General features: G+C 34.0%; 4 protein-coding genes across 4 annotated transcripts; 1 reads left to right on the top strand and 3 right to left on the bottom strand.

Moving 5' to 3' along the window:
• Positions 1–3232: 3232 nt before the first annotated feature.
• LOC146140870 (cytochrome P450 2B1-like) lies at positions 3233–7625 on the bottom strand. Its single transcript, XM_083392729.1, has 9 exons — positions 7341–7625; positions 6893–6963; positions 6513–6612; positions 6338–6447; positions 5885–6006; positions 5320–5444; positions 4616–4760; positions 4056–4219; positions 3233–3550 (listed from the first exon to the last, which is right to left on the bottom strand). The coding sequence occupies exons 1-9, from the start codon at positions 7623–7625 to the stop codon at positions 3233–3235; spliced, it is 1440 nt and encodes a 479-aa protein (XP_083248855.1).
• A 2562-nt stretch (positions 7626–10187) lies between these two features.
• LOC146140869 (cytochrome P450 2J6-like) lies at positions 10188–11977 on the bottom strand. Its single transcript, XM_083392728.1, has 4 exons — positions 11858–11977; positions 11251–11395; positions 10734–10897; positions 10188–10505 (listed from the first exon to the last, which is right to left on the bottom strand). The coding sequence occupies exons 1-4, from the start codon at positions 11975–11977 to the stop codon at positions 10188–10190; spliced, it is 747 nt and encodes a 248-aa protein (XP_083248854.1).
• A 5246-nt stretch (positions 11978–17223) lies between these two features.
• On the top strand, positions 17224–19056 carry LOC146140868 (C-type lectin mosGCTL-1-like). The gene is made up of 3 exons (XM_083392727.1): positions 17224–17494; positions 17715–17850; positions 18478–19056. Exons 1-3 carry the CDS (start codon positions 17224–17226, stop codon positions 18767–18769), a joined length of 699 nt encoding a protein of 232 aa, XP_083248853.1. The 3' UTR covers positions 18770–19056.
• Positions 19057–20132: 1076 nt separating this feature from the next.
• Positions 20133–24815, bottom strand: LOC146140867 (cytochrome P450 2B19-like). The gene is made up of 7 exons (XM_083391581.1): positions 24737–24815; positions 24553–24662; positions 23485–23606; positions 22476–22600; positions 21773–21917; positions 21457–21620; positions 20133–21189 (listed from the first exon to the last, which is right to left on the bottom strand). The coding sequence occupies exons 2-7, from the start codon at positions 24561–24563 to the stop codon at positions 20869–20871; spliced, it is 888 nt and encodes a 295-aa protein (XP_083247707.1). The 5' UTR covers positions 24564–24662; positions 24737–24815; the 3' UTR covers positions 20133–20868.
• Between the last annotated feature and the right edge of the window lie 3133 nt (positions 24816–27948).

Here is a 27948-nt window from a genome sequence, read left to right as displayed (position 1 = left end):
TTAGTACTTAAATGTCACATATTTCGTAAATTACAGTAGGCTATAATTGCAGTGGAGAAACAACAATCTTATAGCTATCATTTTTTAATAGATATATAAAAATCAAAGTTCAACTAAAAATAAACCCTTCCGGTAGCCTATACTTATTATTTTTTTCAACGTATTGGCTACCTATACTGTATAATACAAGATGCCTTCTTTAGGGAATGCAACAACACCTGTTTATATAACTTATATAACAACTGAGTTGTTCGTCGTCATCCTTATAGCTTTTCATTTGCGTTTTGCTTTGCGTATTGTTTTTAGTGTCTGCCTACTAGCATGGGCATATTTAAACAAGGTTCTAATAAATTGTTTTGTAAACATTATCTTTTGCGTAAATTTTATTTTTAAAGATTTCAAATCTAAATTATTGAATAAAAGACACATAAAATAAGCCGCTTATAAAAGATCATTAAAAAGAACTAAATTAATTGACGAAAGAGCTTTTAACAAACGTTTGTATACGCTTGAAATACAACAATATTGTGAAATTCTTACCTTTTAAAAAGTTTAATCACAAAATGTTTCTGCGCCCTAAACACATTCGGTGTTATCTATATTGAGAAACCCTTGCATAGGAAGTGCTGGACCCATGGAACGGTTTTTTTTTTCGGTAATATCTTTCGAAATACAATTCAAAAACACTCCCGGTTATTTTCTTTGGAAAGCTTACAACTATGGGTACCTCCATGAAAAAAATATTTGAAATCCGACATATCCTTCTAAGTTTTTTTTTAAATATAAAAAACGTAACTTTTTGTTCCATCGGTTCCACCCCACAGGACCTATGGAGCACCTCATGAGACCTATGGAACAGTACATGACTGCATGTAAAACCACTGCGCTGAGTATTCATTAAGTGCATAACTACTCAGGTAATGGTGTAGAAATAGTGGCATAAGAAAATTTATTTTAAGAAATAAAGTAAAACCACAAAAAAAAATAATGATATTTTTTTATTTCCGGTAGAATTGTAACCCGGGTTTATTATACCAATTGTTTTTCTTTTTTATGAAAACATATCTGGAAATATAATATTAGTCAAATGTTCGATTTCGTCGAGTCCCGAGTCCGACTCTGACTTTACAGCCTATGTTCCGCCAATTTACGTAACTAAATACGGTGTATATTTAACAATCCACTCATAGGGATATCATATAATTCATCCACTTACAATAACTGGTTCGAAAACATCCACAATATGCTATTTCGCTATTACAAACTGCAATTGACGACAATATCAATTTTTGGTATTTTTTTGGTACTGCGCACGTCGGACTCGGAACTCTGGTAGTTTTACGTGGTCTTCCTCGAGTCTCTAGTCCGACTCCTTCGAGTCCCGAGTCCGACTCCGCAGCACTGGTCCTCAGTGAACAACCCCTTATTAGATGTTCTTGTCTTAAAAGTTGGTATACTATAGCCTACTATCCTTAAAATCTAAGGATACGATCACAAAATGATCGAGAGACCAATGGAACAGACTGTTCCAAAGGTCCTCTAATCGCCATTTTTAAGAAAAACACTCATGGCTAGCCAGTACGCTGAACCAAATTAATCAAATTAACTTTCAACATGTACCTATATAGATATCCTCTCTCTCCACAAAAAAGTATTTACTGCTTTAATATTACCTAAGGACTATCAAAAGGGGGGGCAAAAGTGCCCTTTTCATGAAAAATTATATATTGCTTTCACAACGTAAAAATAGAAAAATTAGAAAATTCAAGTAACCTTTACTAGCCCACAGGGCCGACAGGAGTAGGGCTTGAGCTACGGAAAAATGCAAAAAAATCGTTAAATGACATGGTTGACATTTGTTAAAAAATTTTTTGTACCATTTTAAGTCAATCTAGAGGGCGTGGCCGCAAAAATTTTTCAAAAATTTTTCCGGACCCCCAATATGTCGGCTCGCTACGCTCACCTGCGGTCTATGTTGCCCTTCCCAAAAAAGTCACCTCAAGTGCCCTGAAATCGCTCCGCCGTTCATGGGCTTCGGGAACCATATTGTACGCTGGAAATTTAATGAATTGACCGACTGAATGGACAACTGCCTAAGTAAACTAGATACATGTTTGCCGTTTGGACAAAACACATAAAGATGTTTAGACAGTCGGCAAATGAGTTGCGCAAAAGCTATGGGGTACTGCTGCTACAAAGCAGTTTATCTTTATTCGCTTGTAAATATCCATATATAAAACGAGAGAACTCATTAGAGGCAATTGTGAAGCAACGACCTAATTGAGGCTATGCTTTAGATCTAGAAAACGACTCAAGATTGAACAATGAACATCCTTTAAGCACTTTGCGCCGATTTTACCCTGAAAAACATCAAAAAGACAGCATATATTGTTTGATTACCTGATTAATAAGGAGCTGACTGCGTTTGGCCGGACAAAGTTGCCGATCTATTAAATTTTTTGTGCTGTGTATTCCCTCAATATTGAATCATCCATGATTTAACACTATTGCTATACTGTATGTATTTAATACTAACACGGTAACAAAAGCAATAACTCAGTAGAGTGGAGAACATTGTTGCCTTGTTTGGAATGATTTACTTTTGAAAATGCGATATGATCACTGTTCAATTTTTATCACTGTTTAATATAGGCCTGATAAACATATTTATTTAGTGAAATATTCATGTAAGCTTTTTCAAAAAGGACAAGTCGTAAAAAAGGACATTAGTCTATTAAATCTAAGTGAAAAGCTACTAAACCTGAGAATAATGGCATGGTTTAAACTTTTAACACCTATTTAGTGATGAGCAAACAAAAAACACTTCTGTTGAATTTTTTTTTGGTTTTTTTCATCTTGGTTACTGGCCTACATGTAGACAAAAAGTTGTTCAAATTTCACATTTTGATAATTCGTATTTTTAAAAACTAAAATGTTTTATCAAAAGGAATTGACATGTGGATAACTGCTAAACTGAATTTTTTTGCCGATTTTTATATCGCTTTATATATGTGAGTCACCAGATCACATGACCAAGCAAATATCCACCAGATTGTAAATCTTTTTTTATTATTATTCAGCACATAGAAGCGATTCAGTTTACTTGGAAGCATTTAATCACGCATTCTACAGTTGATCCGGAACGTACATTTTATAAAATATTGAAAGTTTGCACGTAAAATTAAAACAAGTAAAATTAAAACAGTCAACTTTAGGCGTAAATGTCTTACTACTACTCTCGAAAGGAAAGTTTAACTGAGCATTCTGTGGGAAGTACCAAGTTAGATACAATTTCTTTGTCGATTGAAGGCAATCGATTTGCATCAACACACTGAACATGAAATTTCTGAATAATTTTTACAAAGAACACAAATATTTCAACACGCGCTAAACTTTCCCCAAGACAGAAACGAGATCCAATAGAAAACGGTATAATCTTGTTCGACGCCACAAACTTTCCATTTTCGTCAATATGTCGATGCGGATTAAACCTTTCCGGGTTTGGCCAAGTATCCGGGTCCATGTGTGCTCCATGCAAGTTGGAATATATCTAACAGGTAGTAAAATAATATGCGAAACAATTATAATGTATATGTGTTATTTTTTATACTATTTATATTGATTTTGCAGTGTAAATTTATTTTACAGAAAATAAAAGCATTACGAAAGATGATATTATGTATATTTATCACCCATAATGGTAAAATAATAGTTAAAGTGTTGTTTAAAGTTTACAAGAAGAAACTATTTGTGCATAACTTTTATAATTATTCAAAGTCCGAAATCGGCAACAGAGTCGTAGAAGATTTAATTAGTGATTTAACAAAACAAAAAATAGTTCAAATCCAGAAGTTTGTAGGATTTTCGGGACTTCTAAAAGTAGTAAATAAAACATAACTGTCCTTAACAAGATATTTATTGGTTTATACATCATTAAAACCATTTAAAAATTTATTAAATATATAGTAAGGGTGAGTGAAGTTTTTTTAGTTTTATTATTGCTGTGTTCTTTCCTTACAACAAAGAGTACAAGCCCAAGATATTGAGAAGTATACTTTTGTTCCTTTGGGTATAACATGCCCATTCATTTCGATGTTGGCTGTTGATTCATGTGGCAATCCCAACGGAACAAGTGTTTTAATTCTCATCACTTCTTGGATAAAAGCGCAGGTAAAGGGCATGCTCTTTCTTTTAGTCATAGTCGGCAAACCTGATGAACCTCAACATGCAAAAGTTTACAATGAATACAAATGTTATGGAGTTTTGAATTTTTTACATGTTTGAGGAAACCCTGCAAAAATAAGTCAAAGACACATCTCGGTAAAATAGTTGTGCGGACAGTGTAATATAGTTGTGTTCTCTTGTTTCCGACATTTTACGGGAATGATGAACGTTTCTACAAATCACAACGATAGTAATAACCTACATATAATGCAAGTCAGTTTACGGGGTGTAAAACATTTTAAAGCAAATCATATAATGGGATGTAATAATTTCCAATGCAAACAAGTTAGTGAGCTGTAATAATTTCCAATGCAAACAAGTTAGTGAACTGTATAATGTTGCCTCATTCGCAACAGAAAAAACATGTTTACAGTTTATTAAGTAAACTTACCTAACACTTCGTTTATTTCGTTTTCAATCAACCGTTGATAATTAGGGTAGTTGAGAAAATAAACGAACATCCAACACATGGTCGTGCTGGAAGTTTCCGACCCAGCAATAAACAAATCAAAGCAAGCCATAGCTAGCTGAAAATCCTGCAAACATTTGACAAGTTCATTACATCGATAGTAGCGAACTTTTCATCGCGTAGGTGCAACTCAAAGCAAGCCATAATGCCGCATCCCGTGAACTGTTGTGAAGTAGTGTAATTACAAGTGTAACACAGTCGCAAACATGCTTTAACGAAAGTTGTGCATCCCACATAAACACGGAATCATGCAAGACTAGATCCGAGTATATGTAAGACTCGTTGCACAGTATACCATGAAAACATATAAATCTGCTTAATAGCCTACATACAAAATAGCAATAACACATTTTCATATATGAACCGATATTAATAGGATGGCCTTCATTCAGTATTTAATTCATTAAACGTTATACGCTCTTAATTAGAGTTGGTGTCAAAATCATAAAATATTTTTTTTAAATGTGTTGGTTTTTTTGGAAATTATTTGTTACAATCCGATGATAAGAAGGGGAAATTCACATAAACTTTTTTTTAACATCTCTGTCAACAAGGCAGCATTTATTTAAAAAAAACTGTAATTAGTTTCGAATTACTTAAAGTTGTCCGAAAATCGTCGGACGTACATTGAAACCAAGTTCTTTTGCTTGTTTTCCAATTTGTTGTTCGACCAGGAAAGCATCAATGTAGTCTTGCACGTTGTTTAGATCAAATCTCTTTTTATGCTGATCAATATTTTGCTGCATTACGTCTGCGTAAATTGTCGAAAAAAACGTCAAGTTTGCGTTATTACAAGCCTTACGTTTTACGTTGTAACGTTTGAGAAAATGCAAGTATAATACATTTTTACGTAAATGGACGTCAGGTAAAAAATTGGTTTAAGTGTTCGTCGTTTTTCCAGTAAAACTAACATCCTTTTTCAAGTCGGATCAGTTTTGAGCTATTTAAAATCTCGTTATTTCACATTTATTTATTAATACACCTTAAAGTTGAAGTACAATCGCCATAGCTGTAGATTATTCAGACGAGCCTATTGATCAAAATCTAAGAATTTGAATAATGTATCGAAAGTTTTCGTAAAAATTGTCATACAATCTTTCTTAATATCAAGCGCGAATTTAAAATAAGATGGAAGAATATAATAAAACAATTGACGTATTTTAAAATTGTTTGAGAATAATATAATTATACCTAGTATGTATAAAATTGATTCGTTGAACCGACGTGTTACACCCGAAAAGGGTGGAATATACTCAAGAGGTTGAAACATCGCAATCAGAGCGATCTTTGGTGAATCTTTAGGGTCCGAAAATCTGCTCAAGTTTACATTTTGTGTGTGAAATTTAAGTAATATTTCGTTAAGTGTACACTAAAGTAAAATTATTAATAAAGTATTACAATCACATTATAAAGTTCGAAATTATGGTGAACGTGATTTTTAGGATCTATTTGAATACAATATCATTTTACCAGGAAAACCATAATAATACTTTTTTTGCCATGGTTATATATTCGTTTGTTACTTTTTTTGCATTTTTTCTGCATTATTTATGAATAAATTGATCTTAGTGTTTAAATTATTATTTTGTTTATGACATTTTTTAGTATAATTTCAAAATTCAAAATATATTATTCTGAGCTTACATTTGGTTCATGATATAGAGGAGCTTTTGGAAGTCTGGATCGTCATAATCGTATCTCTTTCCCAAAGCTGTTTTCGATATGACGTTTGCTGTTACCATGTAAAGGTACTTCTAAAATGTAAAATTTATTTATTACTGCGTTTGTATTCATATTAGGAGTAGGTTTAGGTTTATACCTTAAAATCTACCGGACCCTTTATGTTTCCAATATATTCAACAAAAGCGTCTCCTTCGGCATTTACTTCATCTTCAAGTGATTTTTTTCCTAAACCCTTGCTGGGGTAAGAAAATCGAATAAAATATGTTTAACTTAAATTTTCCTAATTTTTTATGTAAGTACTTTTATCAGGCATTGGCGGTTAAAAAAATGTAATATTGTATTTTGATAAATGAACAGTATTTTAAAAAAAAATTGGCCTTTCACAATTCTTAGAAACGCAACTATGGTAATCATTGATTTTAAATAAGTTTTCACGACGAAAGTTTGGCAATAATTATATTAAATATTTTTTTATTTATATATAGAAGACATAAATTTGTAATTTATATTGCTCACCTTCTTAAGTACTTCAGTCCGAAGTGTTTTTGCGCCTTAAAAACCTCGCCGTAATCCATATTGATAATTCCCTGCATTCGTGTTATTAGTGAAAATATCTTGATATAAGGTCGACCAGAACTGATGAGGCTATTTTTTACGAAGCACTGCAAAATGATTAATGAATATTCATAAAATCGCAATTTCGTTCGGCATCCACGCCTGCTATATCATTGTATTTTTAATTGATGTTATATATCAGAAGTTTGAAAATCAAACAGAAATATAAAATAGTCTAAACCATTCATATATATCAAAATATGATAATGTCGGACACTTATAGCATTTTCGCTTTTAAACACAGAAGCTCTCTCCAAACCGTTGTGATCTAATATGCATTTTGTAAAATAATATCGAAAGTTAATAATATTTTAAAGATGTAGCCTAACTATCAAAAGGTGAATATTACCTGATTGATGGAATCAAATGTATTTAAAACCACGCATTCGTCGCTTCCGAGCCGAATCGAAATAACAGGTTCCTTTTTTTCCAGGCTCCATTTTTTTAAATCTTTTGCTGGAAATTTAGACAAAAAAGGAAGGACTCCGAAAACAGGAACTCCCCTTGGCCCAGAAGGAAACTTGGAATGAGGTCTTTTGTACCAGAACAAATACGACAATGGTAGAACAATTAGCAGTGCGCTCCGCACAATGAACCACGATGATACGTTCAGAAACAAAAATTCAATCTCCATATTTACTTACTGCTGCTTGCATTAAGTGACTAAATCATATGACGTTGTTAAACACCATGCATGCTTTCGCATTTAAATAGACGAAAAGAAGGCAAGGTAAGGTTTAGAATATGCTGTGTTGTAACATCCTGGTAACATACAGGTGCTTAAACTTTCTGACCAAACTTTTTCAAAACAGCTGATGACACCCTATATAAATTTGTAGTTGCAGTTAAAGTCACCATTGGTAGCGTTTTCGCTGAGTGGTTTAATAAACAACCCCTTGTAGTTAGTAATTGGCTTAAACAGTGGGTATAAACTCCACTTAAACTCATTCTGTTATAAACTTAACTCAAACTCATTAAACTTATTCTGATATTGTACAATGAGCAATAAATTTCAACGGATTAATATAACCGCCAGAACAATGTGAAACCTTCGCTGTCCATGGTACATTAGCTTTATCGGGGTCTGTGTCAACTTTAAATAGCCACCACTCGCTAAAAAGCAAATAGAGATGTTAGGAAAATACATATTTCCTTTGAGTAAGTTTTCTGCATTGCACGCTGCGCTGTAGGGCGGCTTTAAATTTGATTAATAATTAACAGGTCCTGGTAAGGTGAATATTGTGCGTTATAGACAGGTTTGCAATACCGTCCTTATTTCTTGCATTTGTACTTATTTTAAAGGGCGGCAGCGTTTTAGAACGGGGTCATTTTGTACTTATTTTTATAAAATGTCCTGCTTTTTACTCCAATCCTTTTTTTGTCCTATTTTCAACATTTACAAAACGGTTGTTTTTCTGTTACGTAACTATTTTTTTAATTATCAGGACAGCCGCCTGGATCCGATTAACCGCTCTCTGTTTAGGGCAGTGATGAATAATAGCCAGAACGCAACGGTGTACATGCGCAATCGGTTTGCAATTATTTACCAGAACGCCGTTTCGTTCCGACTAAGCCTATTGGAGAATTTCTTTAAATCAAAAGAGCCACCGGTCGTCATATTATTTCTCTACTGCACTCTCTTTCTTTTCAAGAAACAACTATTACTCCTGCAAAAGTTAACTGCATTGTTTTCAGAACTGGCGAAGATAATTAAATCGTTCAAGGTCAACTTGTTTTAAGGTTTCATGTAGATGGCAATACTTCTTAAAGAACATGCATGTAGAATGCCTTATTTGTTGTTTTTCATGGATAATACTCCAAAACTAAAGAAATATTTTCTTAACCCTAAAACAGTAGCCTAACTTTTGACTAACTTAGTTTGACGTTTTTTTATGATAAGGGTTTGACTTGGAATCGATTTCTTCTAATTATGACTTGACTGGGACCTGACTTGGGCAAATCTCGATTGGACTGAGGCTTGAGTTATTTATTCAAGGTATTTATTTAAAGTCATTTAAGAATGACTTGTTTATAACACTGCGGTTTATACGGTATATTATAGGTTTGTTTTACGTGACTTCTGAATTTCTTCCTGTGACTTCCGATTTTTTTTTATAAATTTCCATTCATAAAACGGTTAATCTTGTTTCTATTATCAACTATAGACTCTATACTTAAAAAAATGCCTCGTGGAAAGGTCCGGTAAAAACCAACGTTTATTAATTCTGAAAAAGGGTTATATGTCATGTTTTAAAATGGTATATTTCATTTGTAACTTAACCTAAAATACTCTTTAGTATTCTTATCCTGAAATACATTGGCTCAAGTTACCGATAACGAACATCGCAGGCCGTATGCGATTTTGAAATCGGTTTCACAGTGACAATTCAGATCTGTCACTGTTTTTGCAGGATTCGACTCGTATCCTTTTATGTTTCTTTACAACACTAGCTGTACAGTAGACGTTTATTTACAGCAATTACATAGCATTTTTTATTAATTTGACTTCTCCATTTTAATTTTACTTCCGTTCTATAGCGATTACTTGGCTTAACCCCGTTCTCGTTTATGTATATAGCTTACTAAGTGTGGTTAATCTGTACACATAGGCGTTGCTTGGGTATTTTGCGCCCGGGGGCTAACTATAAAATTGGCACCCCTCCTCCATGTTTAATCAAATTTTCTATAACAATAACATAATATACTTTACTTTATACGAAAAAACGATTCACTTTTTGATACAACATTGTATATTTAAAGAAGAATCGGCCATATTTTGGCTTTTGAAAGCCTCATTATGGCGCCCGGGGACATATGTACCCCACCGCACCCCCCTAGCTACGCCTCTGTCACCATTGATCATAATCAACTATAAGCAAGGTTTATGTGTGTACATAGGAAAGAAACGTGGTGATAGATATGTGACCCCTTCGATTACAACAGTAAGCTAAGTGTTATAGGAATAGGCTCATATTTTTTGTCAGCCCTGATATAGAGAATTTAGCATAATCGCCGTTTCCAAAACTGATGCTATATTTACGACGACTTCAAACGATTGTTTTGTTAAACAGATAAGGAATTAATGTTAACATTGGTTACCACGATACAAATTTATTTGTGAAAAAAAAAACTTTATACAAAATATTTTATTGCAATAATACTCCTCCAAATTACGAATTTAAAATTAAATGTCGCACTACTCTCTTGAAGAAAGCAAAACTGTACAATCTGACGGTACGACAATAGAACTTAAAATTTCGTTGTCAATTGGCGGCAAGCGGTTTTTATCGACACACCGAACGTGAAATTTTTGAATAATTTTTACGAAGAAAACAAAAATTTCAACACGGCCTAAACTTTCTCCAAGACAGAAACGAGATCCAATAGAAAACGGTATGATCTTGTTCGACGCCACAAACTTTCCATTTTCGTCGATATGTCGATGTGGATCAAATCTTTCCGGGTTTGGCCAAGTCTCCGGGTCCATGTGTGCTCCGTACAAATTGGAAAATATCTATATTTCGTTAAATAGTTAATATTTTTAAGTTGAAATAAACAGTTAAGCAAATATTCAGTAAACCAACTGCTATTATCTCTTTTTCAATATGAATATTGGCGATATTTTTTAGATGGCAACCATATATCCAGCTTCGACTAAACTTAGGCGTTTTATATATTTATTTATCTATCTATACTTTACAAAAGTAAATTTTTGTTAAATGTTAGGTTTTACAAGTATTACTTGTGTTCCTTTTGGTATAACACATCCATTCATGTCGATATTTGCTGTTGATTTATGGGACACTCCCAAGGGTACTAGTGTTTTAACCCTCATAACTTCTTGGATAAATGCGCATGTCACTGGCATATTCAATCGTTTGGCCATAGTTGGCAAACCTGATGAACCTAAAAAATAAAAGTTAGAAACTAAAAATAGTTAATATAAAAATAAAATTCCTCGGCTACTGACAAAATCATTATACTCTAACTTCAAGAACCATAGATTTTTTTAGCTTTGAATAAAGTCAACTACAAATGTACGACATAAGACGTTTATTACACGACCGGAAATGAAATAATTTTGTCATAATAATGGAAGTATATTTAAAACTAATAAATATAATTATTTTGTCGCCAGGCTTTTGATGTCAGTCTTTATTCCAGTGATCTTTAAAAGTTATTTGTCGTTCATCATTCATGGATTGAATAAGAGCGCAAGCAGAAGGTTTCTGTGGTTATCGTAAATCGGTGAAACTCACCTAAAACTTCTGCAATCTCGTTTTCGATTAGCTGTTGATATTTTGGATAATTTAAGAAATAAACGAATAGCCAACAAAGTGTTGTGCTCGACGTTTCTGACTCAGCGACAAACAAATCAAGGCAGACCACGGCCAGCTGAAAATCCTGCGGATAAATAACAAGTTTGTTAAATTGTACCAACCATCCTTTTATTGTGTATTGGTGCAGGTACAAATCACCACATCATCTAGTTTCGCAGGCGTATAACACGTGAAGTAGCACGAACGCAGCAGAAAATGACGCATTAGGTCGTGTTATCTTGAACATGGCGATAAGCCAGGCTTAACCACAACTTCAACTCTACTTTTTGCATAGTCATGCCTCGCAAATATGGTTAAACGTTCAGTGTAAAGGAAAGTAGATTTAAGAATACATTTTCTCGAAGAGTGATACATTCGGGTTGGTATACTCAATTATAGTTAAAGAAATTTTGCATGTCGAGTTATGTTTTCGCTTGTCGCGAACACCTATACAGCCATGTCAAAACACTTGTATTAATTATAAAAAAAATATATGTATTTCTACTTCTAATATGTATATTTACATTTTTTATAAAAAGTTACTCACTGTAAATCCCAGTTCTTTTGCCTGTTTCCCAAGTTTTTGTTCGAGCATAAAAGCATCAATATAATCTTTGGGGTTGTTTTGATCGAAATTCTTCTTGTGCTCGTTAATATTTTGTTGCATTACGTCTGAATTATTAACACGGTGGGGAATCGTTAACGGATTTGAAACGTCTAATATTTTATCAAATGGTACGATGGTACTATGTTTGAGCAAATATGAATTACATAGAATTAATATTACAATAGCTTTCATAAAATCCTTTTTTTTTAATGGGTAATCTTCCAAAATTTTGTTTGAATTTACTGAAGAAAGTGTTATTAATCGCTTGCTATAGCGTTATCACCCAATATATACTTCAGTTCTTCCGTAAACCGACGCATGGCACCAGAAAATGGGGGGATGTACATAAGTGGAGCGAACAACGCCATAAGTGCAACCTTGGGAGAATCATTTGGGTCAGAAAATCTGCAAAACGCCCTCGGTTTGTTTGTATTATATGACTATTAGTTAACAAACAAAGTGCTTATAAGAAAACAATATAAGTGTCCCTGTACTTGTAACCTTCGACATTATAAATTAAGACGTTACTTAACGTAACAGTAATCACTTTTTTGTTGTGTTGTGGAACTCTCTTTAGATTTAAAATATAAGCATTGTGCGAAAACTTACCAAATTTTACCAGAATTAAACATCAACATTTTTACTTTATAACATACTTACAATTGATTCATAGTAAAAAGAAGCTTTTGGAATTCTGGATCGTCATAATCGTATCTTTTACCCAAAGCTGTTTTGGATATCACATTTGCAGTCAGCAGGTATAAGTATTTCTGAATGTAGCATGCATGTCATGTTTGCTTAAGATTCTTACTAATAGCCTATGCAGCGAAAAATTAAGAAAATATTTGTATTTACCTTAAATTTGACAGGACCCTCCATATTTGCCATGTGTTCAACGAAAATGTCTCCCTCAGCATTCACTTCATCTTCTAGCAATTTTTTACCTAATCCCTTGCTGAGGATAAAAACCATAAAAAAGTGCTTGCTGACCACCAAAGTGGAAAAACTCTACATAAACTTATACCTACCGCAATGTAGCACCATATTAAGGTTGTCAGCAACAAGGTTAACAAAACAAAACTAAACGCTGATTTATTACTAATTTAGATTCTTTCGAATATAGAAACCGGAACCTTAAGCCGAACGGATTTTTTTCTTTGTTTTGGCTTGAAAATGGAAGGATAAATGCTAACCTGTCAGTAGTGTTTCAGGTTAATCCGTCCTTAATTTAGGCTTACATATTTTAAATGAAGTTGCCTCAATATTTATTAAATTGGAAAATTTAACCCGAAAGAGCTAAGTTAAAATTATTTCCAAAATTGAACGATACATTATTAACTATACCTAAGTTAGTGCGTTTATTTTATTTAAAATTGCATTTCTGACAACGAACATGCAAATTACATCGGTAAATCCCCTTTCTTGTCATAAGGTACCGCGTTTGTAAATACGTAGTTTTAATTCAAACAGACCCCAAAAACTGTAAAAAGATCTGAAACAAGTTTGTTTAGATCTTAATCTTACGATATAGATGAAAGAACAACAACTGACAGTGCTGGAACAAGCTTAGACCCGAAATTCAATTTAAAAATAATAATAATATTACAAATTTATCGACTAAAATAGTTTTGCTTATAGATTTGTAGCAAGAAAAATTGAAAATGAACGTTTTAAAAGAAAAACTGTTGTATTAACATTCATATGCGTGCCATTAAATTAAATTTTAACTTACTTTCTCAAATATTTCAACCCAAAATGTTTTTGGGCTTTAAAAATTTCGTCGAAGTCCTTATTTATAATCCCATTCATTCGCGTTACTGTAGAAAACGGTTTGATATTCGGTCGACCGGAGCTAATAAGACTATTCTTTACGAAACACTGTAAAGTAAACAACTTAATAAAAATACAAAAGGTTCACAAAACTATGTCATTATTACCAGCCGACAAACTCACTTGATTGATGGACTCAAATGTATTTAAAACCACACATTCTTTGCCGCCAAGTCGAACCGATAAAACTGGTTGATTAATTTCTAGGCTCCATTTTTTGAAGTCTTTTGCTGGAAATTTAGACAAAAAAGGAATTACTCCAAAAACAGGAACTCCCCTTCGCCCAGGAGGAAACTTCGAATGTGGTCTTTTGTACCAGAAGAAATACAACAATGGTACGACCATTAGCAATGCGGTTCGCACAGTAACCCACGTTGATAAATTCAATTCTAAAGTTTCAAGCTGCATACTTGTCTGTTGAAACGCAATGCGTTGACTGACTGACTGATTGGCGTAAGGGTTAAGTGAGTTAGGATGTGTGTTTGTGGTTTCAAAGTTAAACATTAAAGGGAAAAAATGGAGAGGTTATCAAGTCTGTTGCAGTTAAACTTCTTATACGCAAGCTGTTGCATTTGATAAACAATCATTTATTTATATACCTTTAAATAAAGAACCATTTTAAAATGGAAAATTGATTCGGTTTTGGAACACAATCGGATAATGTTGTGATAAATGCTTGTATCATTAGACGGCAAAAGGCAATCTAACATTGCCAAGCTTTCTCACAACTGTACTTGATCAGATCTACCTATGTGTGGCAAATAAGAACTTGAAACAAGCAATAAACATAATTTAAAACAAGCAATAAACAAAAATGTTGATAGTTTGTTACGAAATGTTGGTTTATTAACATACAAACACCCAACCCTGTAAGTCAAAAAAAACTTGAAACGTACTTGCGTATAATCGGGTTTCTTAATCCGTGTGTCATCAAATCGGTACCGATCGACTTGCAGTATAAGCTCGTGCCGCCGGCCAAGTTCTTTCTGTAGTATCGACGTGATATTGCCGAGATATCATTCCCATTACAAGATCTAATTGACAAAAACATGCCCATTAACAAAGCGTATACCAACTGTATATGAAGAAAAAACGCATGAGCTTATTTTTGCAAAGAAACATTTGCGAGACAGGTCTTTCACTGGTAAGGAATTCTTCATTCTGTAAACATGTGTTTTTTTTCTTCATAATTAGGGTCATAATTAGGCACTATGCATATGCTTAAGCTACTATGTTATTTTTCACCACGTGAATCCTAAACTGTACAAAGTCCAATTTTTGTTAAATTATACGAGTGGTTGTTAACCGGGAGGCTCGCCACCTTAAGGGTGTGCTCCCTTATTCTGAGCACATTATTTTTTTTCTAATGGTTCCATTATTTTTTGCTGCCCTGTGTTGTCGTCTAGGCTACTTTACATACAAATTACCCATGTGTAGTTAAGCAACTGCACAATTGGTTCACGATTTTGTCATTTACAAGTTTTTAAGTTTTACTAGATTATACGGTGTTTGAACCCCTTTTAATTATGAAGGCTACATTTTACTACCGATTTAAATTATGTTATAATAAATAACCAGGTACCCTTAATGGATATTAAAGTTGTACAGAATTGTTCGGCAGCAGACCATGCCCTCCCTTAAACTATATTCCTTGCCAATTCTCACAATTTACTTCGAAAATTCCCACGTTTTCGGCGAATTTTTGTTGTTTCCCTGTTTGTTGACATTTTTAGTTAAATTCTCTCTGCATATACCACTGCAAGTTCTCTTTCCATTAAAAATAAACATTTTATTGAAACGGGCTGTAATAACGGAACTATTTAAACTACAAATTGAGAACTTGGATAACTGACAAAAAGTCCCTGAATAATTGATTCTACATATTTGTTTAGTGTGTCAAAAGGCTAGCGTTAATAGGTTCCACTACTGCCGTTCGCACGAATCTCTTATGTATATGAAAATTGTATTAAGGTGTTTAACACCTTGTGAAATAAGATAAACTAAATGTAGATTTTAAATTGTTTACGCAGTTTCTATGTAGCCTTAGAGCCGTGGAGCTTTTGGCCCTCAAAACATATTGGTGAAAATCAGCTGGTTAGAAGGCAAATGCGCCGTGCTCTGTCTTAAATTAACCTTGGGTTAATTAATAAAAATTAACCTTGGGTTAATTTAAACCAAATATTCGTAATTTGTTTTGTAGCGTCATAGGTAATAATTAGTGGATAATTTGGAATTTATAGTATTGTGTATTTATCAAATATGTTACGATTTATGATTTGTCACTTTTTCACGCCTTTTACCAAACACTCGCTGTTACACTGAGAACAAAGCATTCGGCTGTTTCACACATGAATAATGTTATATCGTGACACATAGTTCCGTTATAGATAAAAGTATTTCACCTGTGTGAACGCGTTATTGTTAAAGTTCCAGGCTGCCAAAAAGGCGCTGGATTATAAATCATTTCCGCTTTTTGGTGTCGCCTTTCCTCTTTCATGCAAACTTTTAACTTATATATGCGAAACCTTATATCAATATAACCAGTCTTGTCTAGACAATACAGTAAGTGGTTGTGCTTGCCGGCATTTGCCGGCTTGTCCATAATAGCCAACAAAAACTTTGTGGATTTGTAATCAGACTACAACAATACTTATTGAAGCAATAGCGAGGTTGATTGGCCGAGGCAAATTAGTTCAATGAGACTTGCAATTAAACCGCCTGCTTCAGTTTTGTGCTTTGCGCGATTGGGAATCGACTTTAGTATTTTTATGTTATCTCACTAAATCGACAAATACGAAACATTGTTCTAAATGATACAGGCATAGGACAATTCAAAATGAGGGCGTGATAGAAAAAGGTTATACGCAAATTAAAGGCCTGGGTTTTACTGCATATTTGCGCACGATTTTCGCTCGAAAGCAACACGTTTAAGATTAATTGTTTTATGACATTACGTAACTCAATTTTAACAGCCCTACGAACAAGAATCAAGTTCCACCCCTGTTGTTTTAGTGGCGTCACAAAAAGCTCGCCGTCAATACCTCAAACAAAAAAAGTTGACCGGCGTCTATGTGTATTCTCCATGCGCGGTGATTTAGGGTAGTTGTTGTTTATTTTACTGTTAAATATTTCAAAATGTTGCATATTGTGCAACACAAAGTTATACGAATTTCGCTATAGTACACATTTATATAAATGAAACACACATCGGGTCTTTATTAAAATAAATATAATTTTGTTTGTTTAGCAATACATGCATCGTCATAAAATGCAGGCAATATCGTAAGCGCCAAATGAACTCTAAAGCAATCACAAGTATAGGCTAAAGGCGAACATAAAGCTGCTGAATGGGAGCGATAAGCTTTACTGGCAATTAGCCTAATGCCCGGAAGCAGTTAAACGATTGTGTTGCAATAAGCGGCCATAAAGCACTTGTTGCATGAATCAAGCCTTCATTTAATTGCTGAGCGTAAATCATGCAACATCCAATAGTGTCAGTTGTGTTGTGCATTTTATACATAGGATGTGCAATAAGTGGTCAAAGTGATGATGAACTCCTACTATGCAAACCTGCTCGATCATTGTGGAAATCCAGTTGTCCCAACACAAGTTCAGTGGCAAGACCAGGAAAGCAAGGACCGAAAGGAGAGAGGGGCTTCGATGGTTTGAGGGGTCCTCCAGGATCCCCTGGGGTACAAAACCGAACGGAACTCGAACAACAGAATCTGAAGATTCAGTCACTAACAGGTAAAACATAAAATTGTGCAATTCCCAAAAATTATTGAGACTAAAATTTGCTGAAATATAGACGACCAATTGCACAATAACTAATTTGACAACAAAATGCAAGCTATATTTTTGTTTGGAACGTTCAAGCTTGAAAATAGCTTAATATGATTCTCGTGAACTGACCATCATCCGTGTTTATGCAAAACTACAAATTCCTTTAGTTTTCATTTTCTTTCAGACCTTGTAATGGGAATGATATCTCGACAATACCACGTCGATACTTCTACAAGAACTTGGTCGGCGGCAAGAGCTTACTGCAAGTCGATTGGAGCCGATTTGGCAACACATGGACTAAGAAACCCAGTTATACGCAAGTAAAGAATCTTAGCCTATACAATTTCGATATCAGTTTAGTGCAGGGATTCCCAATTGGGGGTACTAGTATCCCTTGGGGGTACGAGATTAAACGAAAGACCCTTCGGCCACGGATTCCCTCTAATAACAGATTTCACACTACAGTTTTGTTTTGGAGATGTAACTGATATTATGCCATTACAATCTTTGCTTTGAAAAAACAATCAATTAGCTAGAAATAATTCATGTCAAGCAACCTCATTGTCTTATAGCAATGCGTTTTTTCAACTGCAGAGAATGATGTACGTGCTGCCTTTTTATCAAAGAAGCAGCAACAAATATCTCACTGAGCAGTGACAAACAGAATACTAATATTTACATTTGTTTTATTATTGCAGTTCTTAGTGAACTACCGGTTTAACTTTAAATTAAGTTATTAAATCAATGTAATTTAGCAATATATATCTGAAAAATTCCATCAGAAGTTTTTTTGGGTACGAAGAACGCTCTGGCCTGATAAAGGGGTACGAGCAGCAAAGAAAATGGTTCAATGCTTTAAGTTATGGTAAACTCTCACATTTAAGGAAATTCCAAATCTCTAGCGGCATAACATCGCACTATATATTCCTTATTCTGCTTTGTTACAGGTACATTTTTGACAATCTTTTACGCCCCTTGGGAACTTCACATCACTATTGGATCGGACTAACCGATTCTGCTAAGGAGGGAACTTGGATTTGGGTTGACGGAGTCGCGTCCACTCCCGAAAACAGCATCTATTTTCCTGGAGAACCTAACAACATCGGTGGTGGTAATGCCGATTGTGCCTTCATCTATCGAAATGATGGGTACCGGTACTACGGGATAGATGACAACAATTGCAGAAGACGAAAAAAAGGTGTCATTTGCGAATATAATTGTCCGTGTAGTGGCAATTGAGTGACTTTTACACGATGTTGATTGGTTCGTTTTGATATTTGGTTTAACAAAACTCATTTATGAACCTGTGGCATGTGTGTCATCTTTGTAAATAGCATTTATAAGGCCAATGAGCTATCTTACTAAATAAATTAAACCTGTTATCTATTGCCTAAATAATCTATCACATATGAACAACGAAGTTCGTGTTTGTATTTAAACCAGAAAACTGTTAAAATATTTAATTCGTAATTTTATTAAACTACCACAGATTGGGCCGTATAGGCATAGATGTATTCAAATTGTTTGGGGTATTAAAACATGTATTAAAAATATATCCTTGGTGTTATAAAACGTAATTTTGCATTCAAGTTGATGATAATACTTTTTTGAAACTTACAATTTGACATTTCAGCATAGCATTGGCCTTGTTTAGCTAAAAAAATAGCATTTCGAGTTTTAGCAAACGTGTTAAATGGAACTTGTTTGAAACCTTTCATTATTACAAAAGGTGGAAGGAACTTTACGATGGCTTGAATACAAGTTATAAAAAAAGTTACAGGAGTTAAGGAAATAAAACGATTTAACAATTGTGGAATAATTAAACCCTGATAAAATAGGTTATAAATTATATGTTAAAGCAGGGCTGAAATTTTGTCGCGGACCGGCCTTAAAAAACAACAAATGTTCAGTAAAGGAAATTACTACCACTTTTTTCAATGACCAATTGAAATGCATACGTTATTTTCTAAAACTTTCCTGCCTGAACATCAAAATAATCAATCATTTTATTGTGGGACATTGTTTATAAACATTATTTCCATGATTTTATTCTATTGCACTTTAGGGTGAGCACGCTTGAACATCAAAGAAAGATGATATTTTAGCCCATTTTTCGATATATTACGAGATGTTAGATTTGACAATTTAATATGCATTTTTGATGTTGTGACGTGCTGTATAGCTTATGCGGCCACAGCACACTACTATTTTGAACCTCATTACAGCTTGATACTAAATGTGATTTTTTATCATATATTTTTTAATTAAAACCAAAGTTAATGTGTTTTCAATATAAAAATACATTTAGTTGTTTTTGACTTGTTTCCAGTTTTTACGTACATTTTGGGTTTAAATAAAAACAAATAAATCTAAACCCTGCTACGGACCGGTAACGAACTCCTCGCAACCTGGCACCGGTCCGCGGACCAACGGTTGCCGACCACCGCAGCAGGGTTGCCAGATTAAAACTTTTATTTAAACTTAAACAGTACGTAAAAAACCCAAAATCTAAGAAATAAGTCAAAAACAGTTAAATGTAGTTATTTTATATAAACACATTAACTTTCGTTTAAACATTCTCCATGATTGATTGGTATGAGAAAAAATCGCAATTAGTATCAAGCTCTCGCGTTCAAAACTGCTCTGTGAAAAAAAACGAAAAAACACCTGTGTGTCAAAATGATTTATTATTTTGATGTTCAGACAGAAAAGAAACAAACGTATGCATTTAAATTAGTTCATTGAAAAAAGGTTGTAATAAATTACATTTTGTTGTTTTTTAAAGCCGGTCCGCGAAAAATTTCAAGTTTCACACCGGTCCGCAGGACCATAAAGGTTGCCGACCCCTGAGTTAAAGGATTTGTTAGACATAGTAGGAAAAATAAACCCGGCACATTTTGGAACGTCGTTCCGTATAGATAAATTTTGCAAGTATGTCGAACCGGTAAAAATACGTTCTAAAAAATGCTGTTTTTTGTTACCATGTCCCATTTTCCCCAGGCTATCACGTCATCACATATCAGTTTTATACTTGAGAGCTACACCGAACGTTATGTTTATAATTGTGTTCGACGTCAAGGATGTTAGCAGTAAATTTAATAAGAATTATCCAATAGTATATTTCTACACTATATAGTTGAACGAATATTCAAAGAGTTGTTTGAGCACAGCGGAACTCTCAACAAAGATAATGACAAAAAACATATGGTATAATAAGATAATACGATAGTAATATAATAAATATAGGAAAAGTCAAAAACAATAATATTAATAATAATAATTATGTTCCAATTTACTTCAGAAGAAAACATACAGTTCTTTATATATTAAACCACCACTCATTTTCTTGATGAAAGTGACAATATACATTCCAATGGAGTAACGAGGGAAGATGATATAATTTCCTCGTCGATTGGCGGCAAGCGGTCCTCATTAGGGCATCGTACGTTAAATTTTTGAACGATTTTTACAAAGAACACAAAAATTTCAACTCGTCCCAAACTTTCTCCAAGACAGAAACGAGATCCAATAGAAAACGGTATAATTTTGTTTGACGGTACAAACTTTCCACTTTCGTCGATATGTCGATGCGGATTAAAACTTTCTGGGTTCGGCCATGTTTTCGGGTCCATGTGTGCTCCATGCAAGTTGGAATATATCTGAAAAAAAATTATGAATGACAACCCTTCAGTGTACCACAACTTGTAACCAACGATTTTTAAATGAGATATTGAGTAAACTTAACTCCAAAGGAAAATTGCAGTCCAGCAAAACTGTCCAACTTTTCGAAAAAAGGCTATGTTATGTCGTGTTTACAATCAGCTTCCGGAAATTATATTATGTTTTGTAACTCGCAGAGACTTTTGTTCAGAATTTTGGCTAAGTTTGTTATCGAAATGTTGTCGTGAAAAGGTTTGATTTATTACTTTTGTTTCTTTCGGAATAACGTATCCGTCTATTTCAATGCTCGCCGTTGATTTATGAGGAACTCCCAAAGGTGCGATTGTTTTAATCCTCATAACCTCCTGGATAAAAGCACATGTCACTGGCATGTCGATTCTTTTTTCCATGGTTGGTAAACCTGATAAACCTAAAAAGTCACGCTTACAGTCAATTGAGATCACTGAACCAGCTGTTCTTTTTCATTCAGTTTAGTTGCATATTACGTGATTCATGACACAAAACAATCTTTAATTGGTTTACTGATTCACTCAATGATTGATTTTGACCCTAAGTACTTACCTAACACTTCTAGAGTCTCATTTTTAATCAATTCGCGATATTTCGGAAAATTTAGGAAATATACAAACAACCAGCAAAGGGTTGTGCTGGATGTCTCGGATCCAGCAATAAACAAATCAAGACAGGCAATTGCCAGCTGGTGATCCTGCGAATAGACAACAGGCTAAACACAGCGCCAACCATTACACGCCATCAACAAGGTGGTTATTCGCTATACAATATAGGTATTTCAAAACCTAGTCATAAAATATTTTATTCTTTTCGCAACTCTTTACGTTTTATTTTGACAAACAATTTAAGTTTTCTTTTCTCTACGCTTTTGCAGAGAAATGACCTAAGTGCCCCCCTAAGTGACTGTTTTTAACGAAATTTGCCGTTCAGTGTTTGAAAAAAAATGACTGAAAGCGGGAAAAATGACTGAAGCGCTTTAATGAAATATATTTCATCCAAATCGGCTTAATCACATTAAATAATAGTCACAAAAACCTATTACATACTATTCATATATTTTCATTGTTTGCTATGCGAAATTTAGCTTACAATGAAACGGGTTTACTGATTTAGTAATAGAAGAAATGACAATTGAAAGTCGGTCGCGGACTGAAAGGGTGTAACATTGATTTAAATGGTGTTCTGAGTAGCGCGTAGTAATGTAGTATATTCTGATGTCTCGCTAAAAAAGGTATTAAACTAGGCTACTCACAGTAAATCCTCTTTCTTTTGAGTTTTGTCCAGTTTTTTGTTCTACCAGAAAAGCATCAATGTAATCACCAGGGTTATGTTCATCAAGATTCCTCCTATGTTCTTCAATGTTCTGTTGCATTACGTCTGCAAAAATGTACAAGATCACGATCGACGTGGTATTATTTCGTATAAGGATAGACAGACCTTAATTCTTATTTCAATCTCTATATCATAAATCTGGGATATTTTCTAGGCCCTATCCAAATTTCGGAACATGAACCTACGGCTGTATACATCTACAGTAATTATATTTGTAATTAGTTTAATATCCAACCTGTGCAATGGTACGTTACACAATACACGAGAATTACTTTTTGGCAGCCAGCAAAGTTTTTTCAACTATAAGTTTACAGCACAGCAGCTTCGGAACTATTTTTAACAAGCGACACGTTTTTTTAATTTTTTTTTCAAGTTTACTAGAATTGTTTTAAAATTAATTATTTATTCATACCATTTTTATTCTAAACATCCGTTAGAATATAACAGCCTTATATTTTCTACCCAAATTTAAGTTGTTTGAGATTAGATGCTCATGGAACTTTGAAGTCTGCCACGCCATTTAATTGTAGCAAAACTTTTTATTAACAAACGAACAAACCAATTGACGACATTGAATACGTGTGTCTATTTATACCAGGGGTGTCCAACAAGCGGCACGCGTGTCAAATGTGGCACGCGACATTGTGAACCAACAATGGTATATTGTGAACAAACAATTGTATATTGTGAACAAAGAAATTGTTATACAGCCAATTTGTTTGTTCACAATATACCATTGTTTGTTCACAATATACCATTGTTTGTTCACAATATATTTTCAAGTTTAAATAAACGTTCTTATTTTTGGTAAAAAAGACCTTTTATGATTAAAAAGAACTGGTTCGGTTACGAAACTTTGGCACGGGAAGAAGTTATAAAATAAAAATTGTCACGCCGGCATGTTTGAGTTGGACACCCCTGATTTATACCAAATAGGAGTTTCATTCTTTCGCTGTGACGATGTAACGCAGCGGAAAAGGAAGAAAAGAAGCGGAGTGAGTGAAACCTCGAGAGTAATGCCACTTTCGGGGAATCATTGGGGTGAGAAAATCTAAAAATAAAAATATTACGATGGGACATATTGATTGGTGAAAGTAAGCCGAAAGGGTCCGGAACGGCGTTCAGCTATTAGAAATGCTGTGTTCGTTCCAGTAAAATAAACAATTTTTGGAAGATTACCGTGCCCGTAAAAAATAGTGTTGTTTTACCAAGCCATTGAGCCATTGAATATATTTAAACCAACATTTAAGTAGCATATTTATGCACGACATCAAACGACAGCCTCAGGTTTCCTGGGGTTGCTTTTTTAAACTGTTATTGCGTAAATTTATGATCTCATCTCCCAAGAATAGTATAACTTTTTTCCGCAATCAGTTTTAGAATTACTAAAAAAAAGTTTCAAGCCTTTCCGGTGAGAAAATATAAAAAAATTTCCCGTAAACTTTTTTGAAAATAAACTTTTCTTACCAAAAGGCTTAAACATTTTCCATTATTCCGGAAAACGTTTTTTTAGTAATTTCAAAACTGGATAGGTTTAAACATGTGAAAACGTGATCTCAAACATTTTCTATGATCTATTGTTTTTACTGCATTAAAGTACTAAAAAACATCATCAGATAATATGTCAGATAATATAGAATCAAAGCCTAAACCTACAATGCCAAGTAATCATATAAGAATTCGTTCCATATAAGGGGATATCGGTTGTGATGCGTGCATTTCATTTATGGCTTACGATCACAGTATAGATTTTCACTTTAAAACGGTTTATTTGAAAACAACAACGTGCCTACGTTTCTAGCCCAGGAACAAATCTTGGCGTGTCACCTGGAAAACATACCGTTTGCCTAAACAAGTTTAGTAACATGGTATATCTGACGGGCTAATGTTAAAAACGTGATGTGGTATCTGAACGGACGACTTATACCCAAAATATCGGGAATAATTATCGTAATGAAATATTTCAAAGCAAGTAAAAATATTACAAGAAAACTTACAGATGGCCCATCGTTAACAGGAGCTTTTGAAAATCCGGATCGTCATACTGATATCTTTTACCCAACGCTGTTTTGGATATCACGTTTGCCGTTGCGAAATAAAGATATTTCTGAAAGGCATATCGCGTTTATTGAACATTCTATTTCATACGAAGCAAACTTAGTTGAGAATGTTTGTGTTTACCTTAAAGTTAACTGGTCCTTTAATTTCTTTTATATATTCAACGAAAATGTCTCCTTCCGCGTTTACCTCATTTTCGAGCAATTTCTTTCCCAAACCTTTGCTGCAAACAGATGACTAAATTAGATTTAAGTTAGTACATAACGTGTGAGTGAGTAAATGGTTATTGAAGAGGAGCAAACGATACTATGAGAAGCACCTAAGCGTTTGTTAGGTACCATCCCGTCACGTATGTCAAGGACAAACTTATTTAGCAAGTTTTGTCAATAGAGATATTGATTTTCTAACTGCTTTCTTGCGTGACTGATATTGAAAACGTTGTTTATAATAGAGTTTAATATCTGGACAGAGCATGACATTCGACTATAAAAAACTATGGCTTGCGGGAGGTACGTCAAACAAAAAAACCCGCGCCATGACTTTTTTCTTAATGTGTTTTTCTGTAAAACCAGGCCGACGTACGTTTTGTTACCTTGAATTTATTTTTTATTGAATGTTTGTCACTTGTAAGGAAAAATCATCTTTGCCTTCATTTTACAACTTTTTAAACAATAAAATACATATATGTTTAATGTTTTGTACAAATATTATTAATTTATTTTAGCTTCTCTTTTTGGTTTGGCTCGCCGCAACATTTTTTTTGTTTCTCATGCGGCCCCTAGTCTAAAAGTGTCGGATTATCACCACGCAAAGCATATTTAGTTTTTAAAAAATAAAAAAGGAGAAGCGTTTTATTTTAAAATTGGACAGCTGCGTTTTTTAACTGAGACTCGTGGATTTGGAGTATAGTCTCAGCAAGTAAATCACAGCGAAAAATATACGAAAATTCCGTCTAGATAAGTTTTAATTTCTTCTTAATTGGTGCTGTTAGGTGTGAAGGTCAAGGATTATTTAGTAATATAGAATAACATTTTCTATTAAAATTAAAAGAACGTCTTAGTAAAACTAATGCTCAATAATTGACTATAGCAGTGGTACTGATAGGTACAGCATAGCGACTGCGCTGGTCGCCATTGACATACATAGTGCCAGGCATTTAGGTAATTTATAAAAGCATATTAAACATATTTAATTTCCAAAAAAATAATTAGTATATCTTACAAATATAAATTTATATTCTAAAATATTTTTGGTAAAAAACTTTACTGTTGTAAGTTCAACATTTCTCGAATTGTGAAGTTGCCGACAAATAACACAAACTATATTAAAAGTGGTGCTTGAACGTTTGTCATCTCTTAAGATTTGTTTAAAAGTTTTCAAATGCTTACTTTTTCAAACATTTTAATCCGAAGTTCCTTTGAGCTTTGAAGACTTCGCCGTAATCCAAATTAACAAATCCTTTTCCCTGCTTTACTATATTGAACACCTCGTTACGCGGCCGACCCGAGCTTTTAGAGCTGTTTTTGACAAAACACTGAAAAAACAGAATAAATTCGCACACAATTTTAATCCATCCTTATTGAGTCAAACGTATACTTACCTGTACCTGATTAATTGAATCAAATGTGTTTAACATAACAGTAAATGTGTTCAACACCACAGTAAGCAAATTGCACACAATATTAATCCGTCCTCGTTGAATCAAACATGTACTTACTTGATTAATTGAATCGAATGTATTTAACACGACAGTTTCTTCGCGACCGAGGCGAACAGAAATGACAGGTTCCCCTTTCTCTAAACTCCATCTTTTAAAGTCTTTCGCTGGATACTTAGACAGGTAGGGTATGGCTCCCAAAATGGGAACACCCCTTGGTCCAGGAGGAAATCTCGAATTCGGTCTTCTGTACCAGTAGAGCCACAACAATGGTAGAAACATCAGCAATGCGCTTTTTGCACTCAACCACGTTAACACGTTTAAGTGCAACGTTTCAAACTCCATTTTTCTTATATTGCAAAGTTAACCTGTTCAAAGCGAAGGCTTACACCAGTGGTTCTTAACCGGTGGATTCAATTTTTTTCGTCAGTTGGTTTTATCACAAAATTCGGCGCTGGTCTAGAATCCTACCACAGTTATAAAATAAACGCAGAAAATTTGAGTTAGGGGGCGAGTTAGTGTTTGGGTGCGGGTGGTTCAGGTATTGTTATATTCATTCTTTATTAATAATACTTGACCCACCCTAACCCAAATAATGTGCGTCGAGGTAGGATTCCAGACCAGCGCCAAAAAGTCATACTTTTTAGCCAGTTCTGAAACAAAAAGTCTTATTTTCTATCACTCCAGGACTTGCTGACAAAAGCTTTCTTTCACTATCACATTCTTTAAAACCAAACTATCTAGCAACCTATTCTTAAAATTAAAATAGTTGCAAGAAAAGGATGCAACCCCAGGTTCCGGCGATGGTGCCACTGGCTGAATCCCATCACTGCTAATAGCCACACTAAAAAGCAAGCAGTCGTCTAATGACGTTTACATGACGCAACAATTTAATTTTTAGAATACCAATCACGAAAATTAACACAATGTATAACTCTTACGTGCGAACTTGACCATTGTACCGTTACTAGTATTTTTACTAAGTGGTTCAATGTGATGTCACAGTAAACAAATAAAACATCAAACATCGACTGTGCACAAGGTAGAAAGAACTTTCGTGATTTGCTGCATTTTGATCGTACTGTAGACCAAAAACTATATCGAGAAGTAAAATCTCATTATTCCTAAAATAAAACAGACAATACAATATTTTAGCCCTCGAAACATGTGCCGTTAGAGAGCACAGTAAACAAAATCATTTACCTAGTTATGCTTATGTGGGCTACACGTATTTTGTGACAAATCGGCGTAAATTGATGCAATCGTGCATACACAGAGCGACGCTTAGATTTGTTGCAATAGGTTAATGTTAGTGGAAGTGACAATGCATACCCGACTGTAAAGTTGATTAACGGCTGATACTTTCCTGTGTGTTCTGTTCTGTGCTGCGCTTGTTGATTTGGCCCTATATAATAAAAATAAACGATGAACAGCATGGGTCTAAGTGTGATATTTGATTGTTGCTTTTTGAGTTTGCTAAAATAGTTGCAGTACCATTTTTGTTAGCTATTTAGTTTTGTAAATAAAACCACACTGTATATGTTTGTAATACAGGCGCGGATCTAGGATTATTTTTAATTTAGCATAAAATATAGGGATCTATAGAAACATTAAAAAGCGCAAAAAATATGAGCGTTTGACATTAAAAAGCAAAACATAAATATATAAACTGGGTAGA

This window comes from Ascidiella aspersa, chromosome 6 (assembly GCF_963924565.1).
Source record: "Ascidiella aspersa chromosome 6, kaAscAspe10.2, whole genome shotgun sequence".
Taxonomy (NCBI): Eukaryota; Metazoa; Chordata; class Ascidiacea; order Phlebobranchia; family Ascidiidae; genus Ascidiella; species Ascidiella aspersa.
The sequence above is the reverse complement of the archived record's forward strand: the minus strand, read 5'-3'. Positions and strand labels throughout refer to the sequence as shown.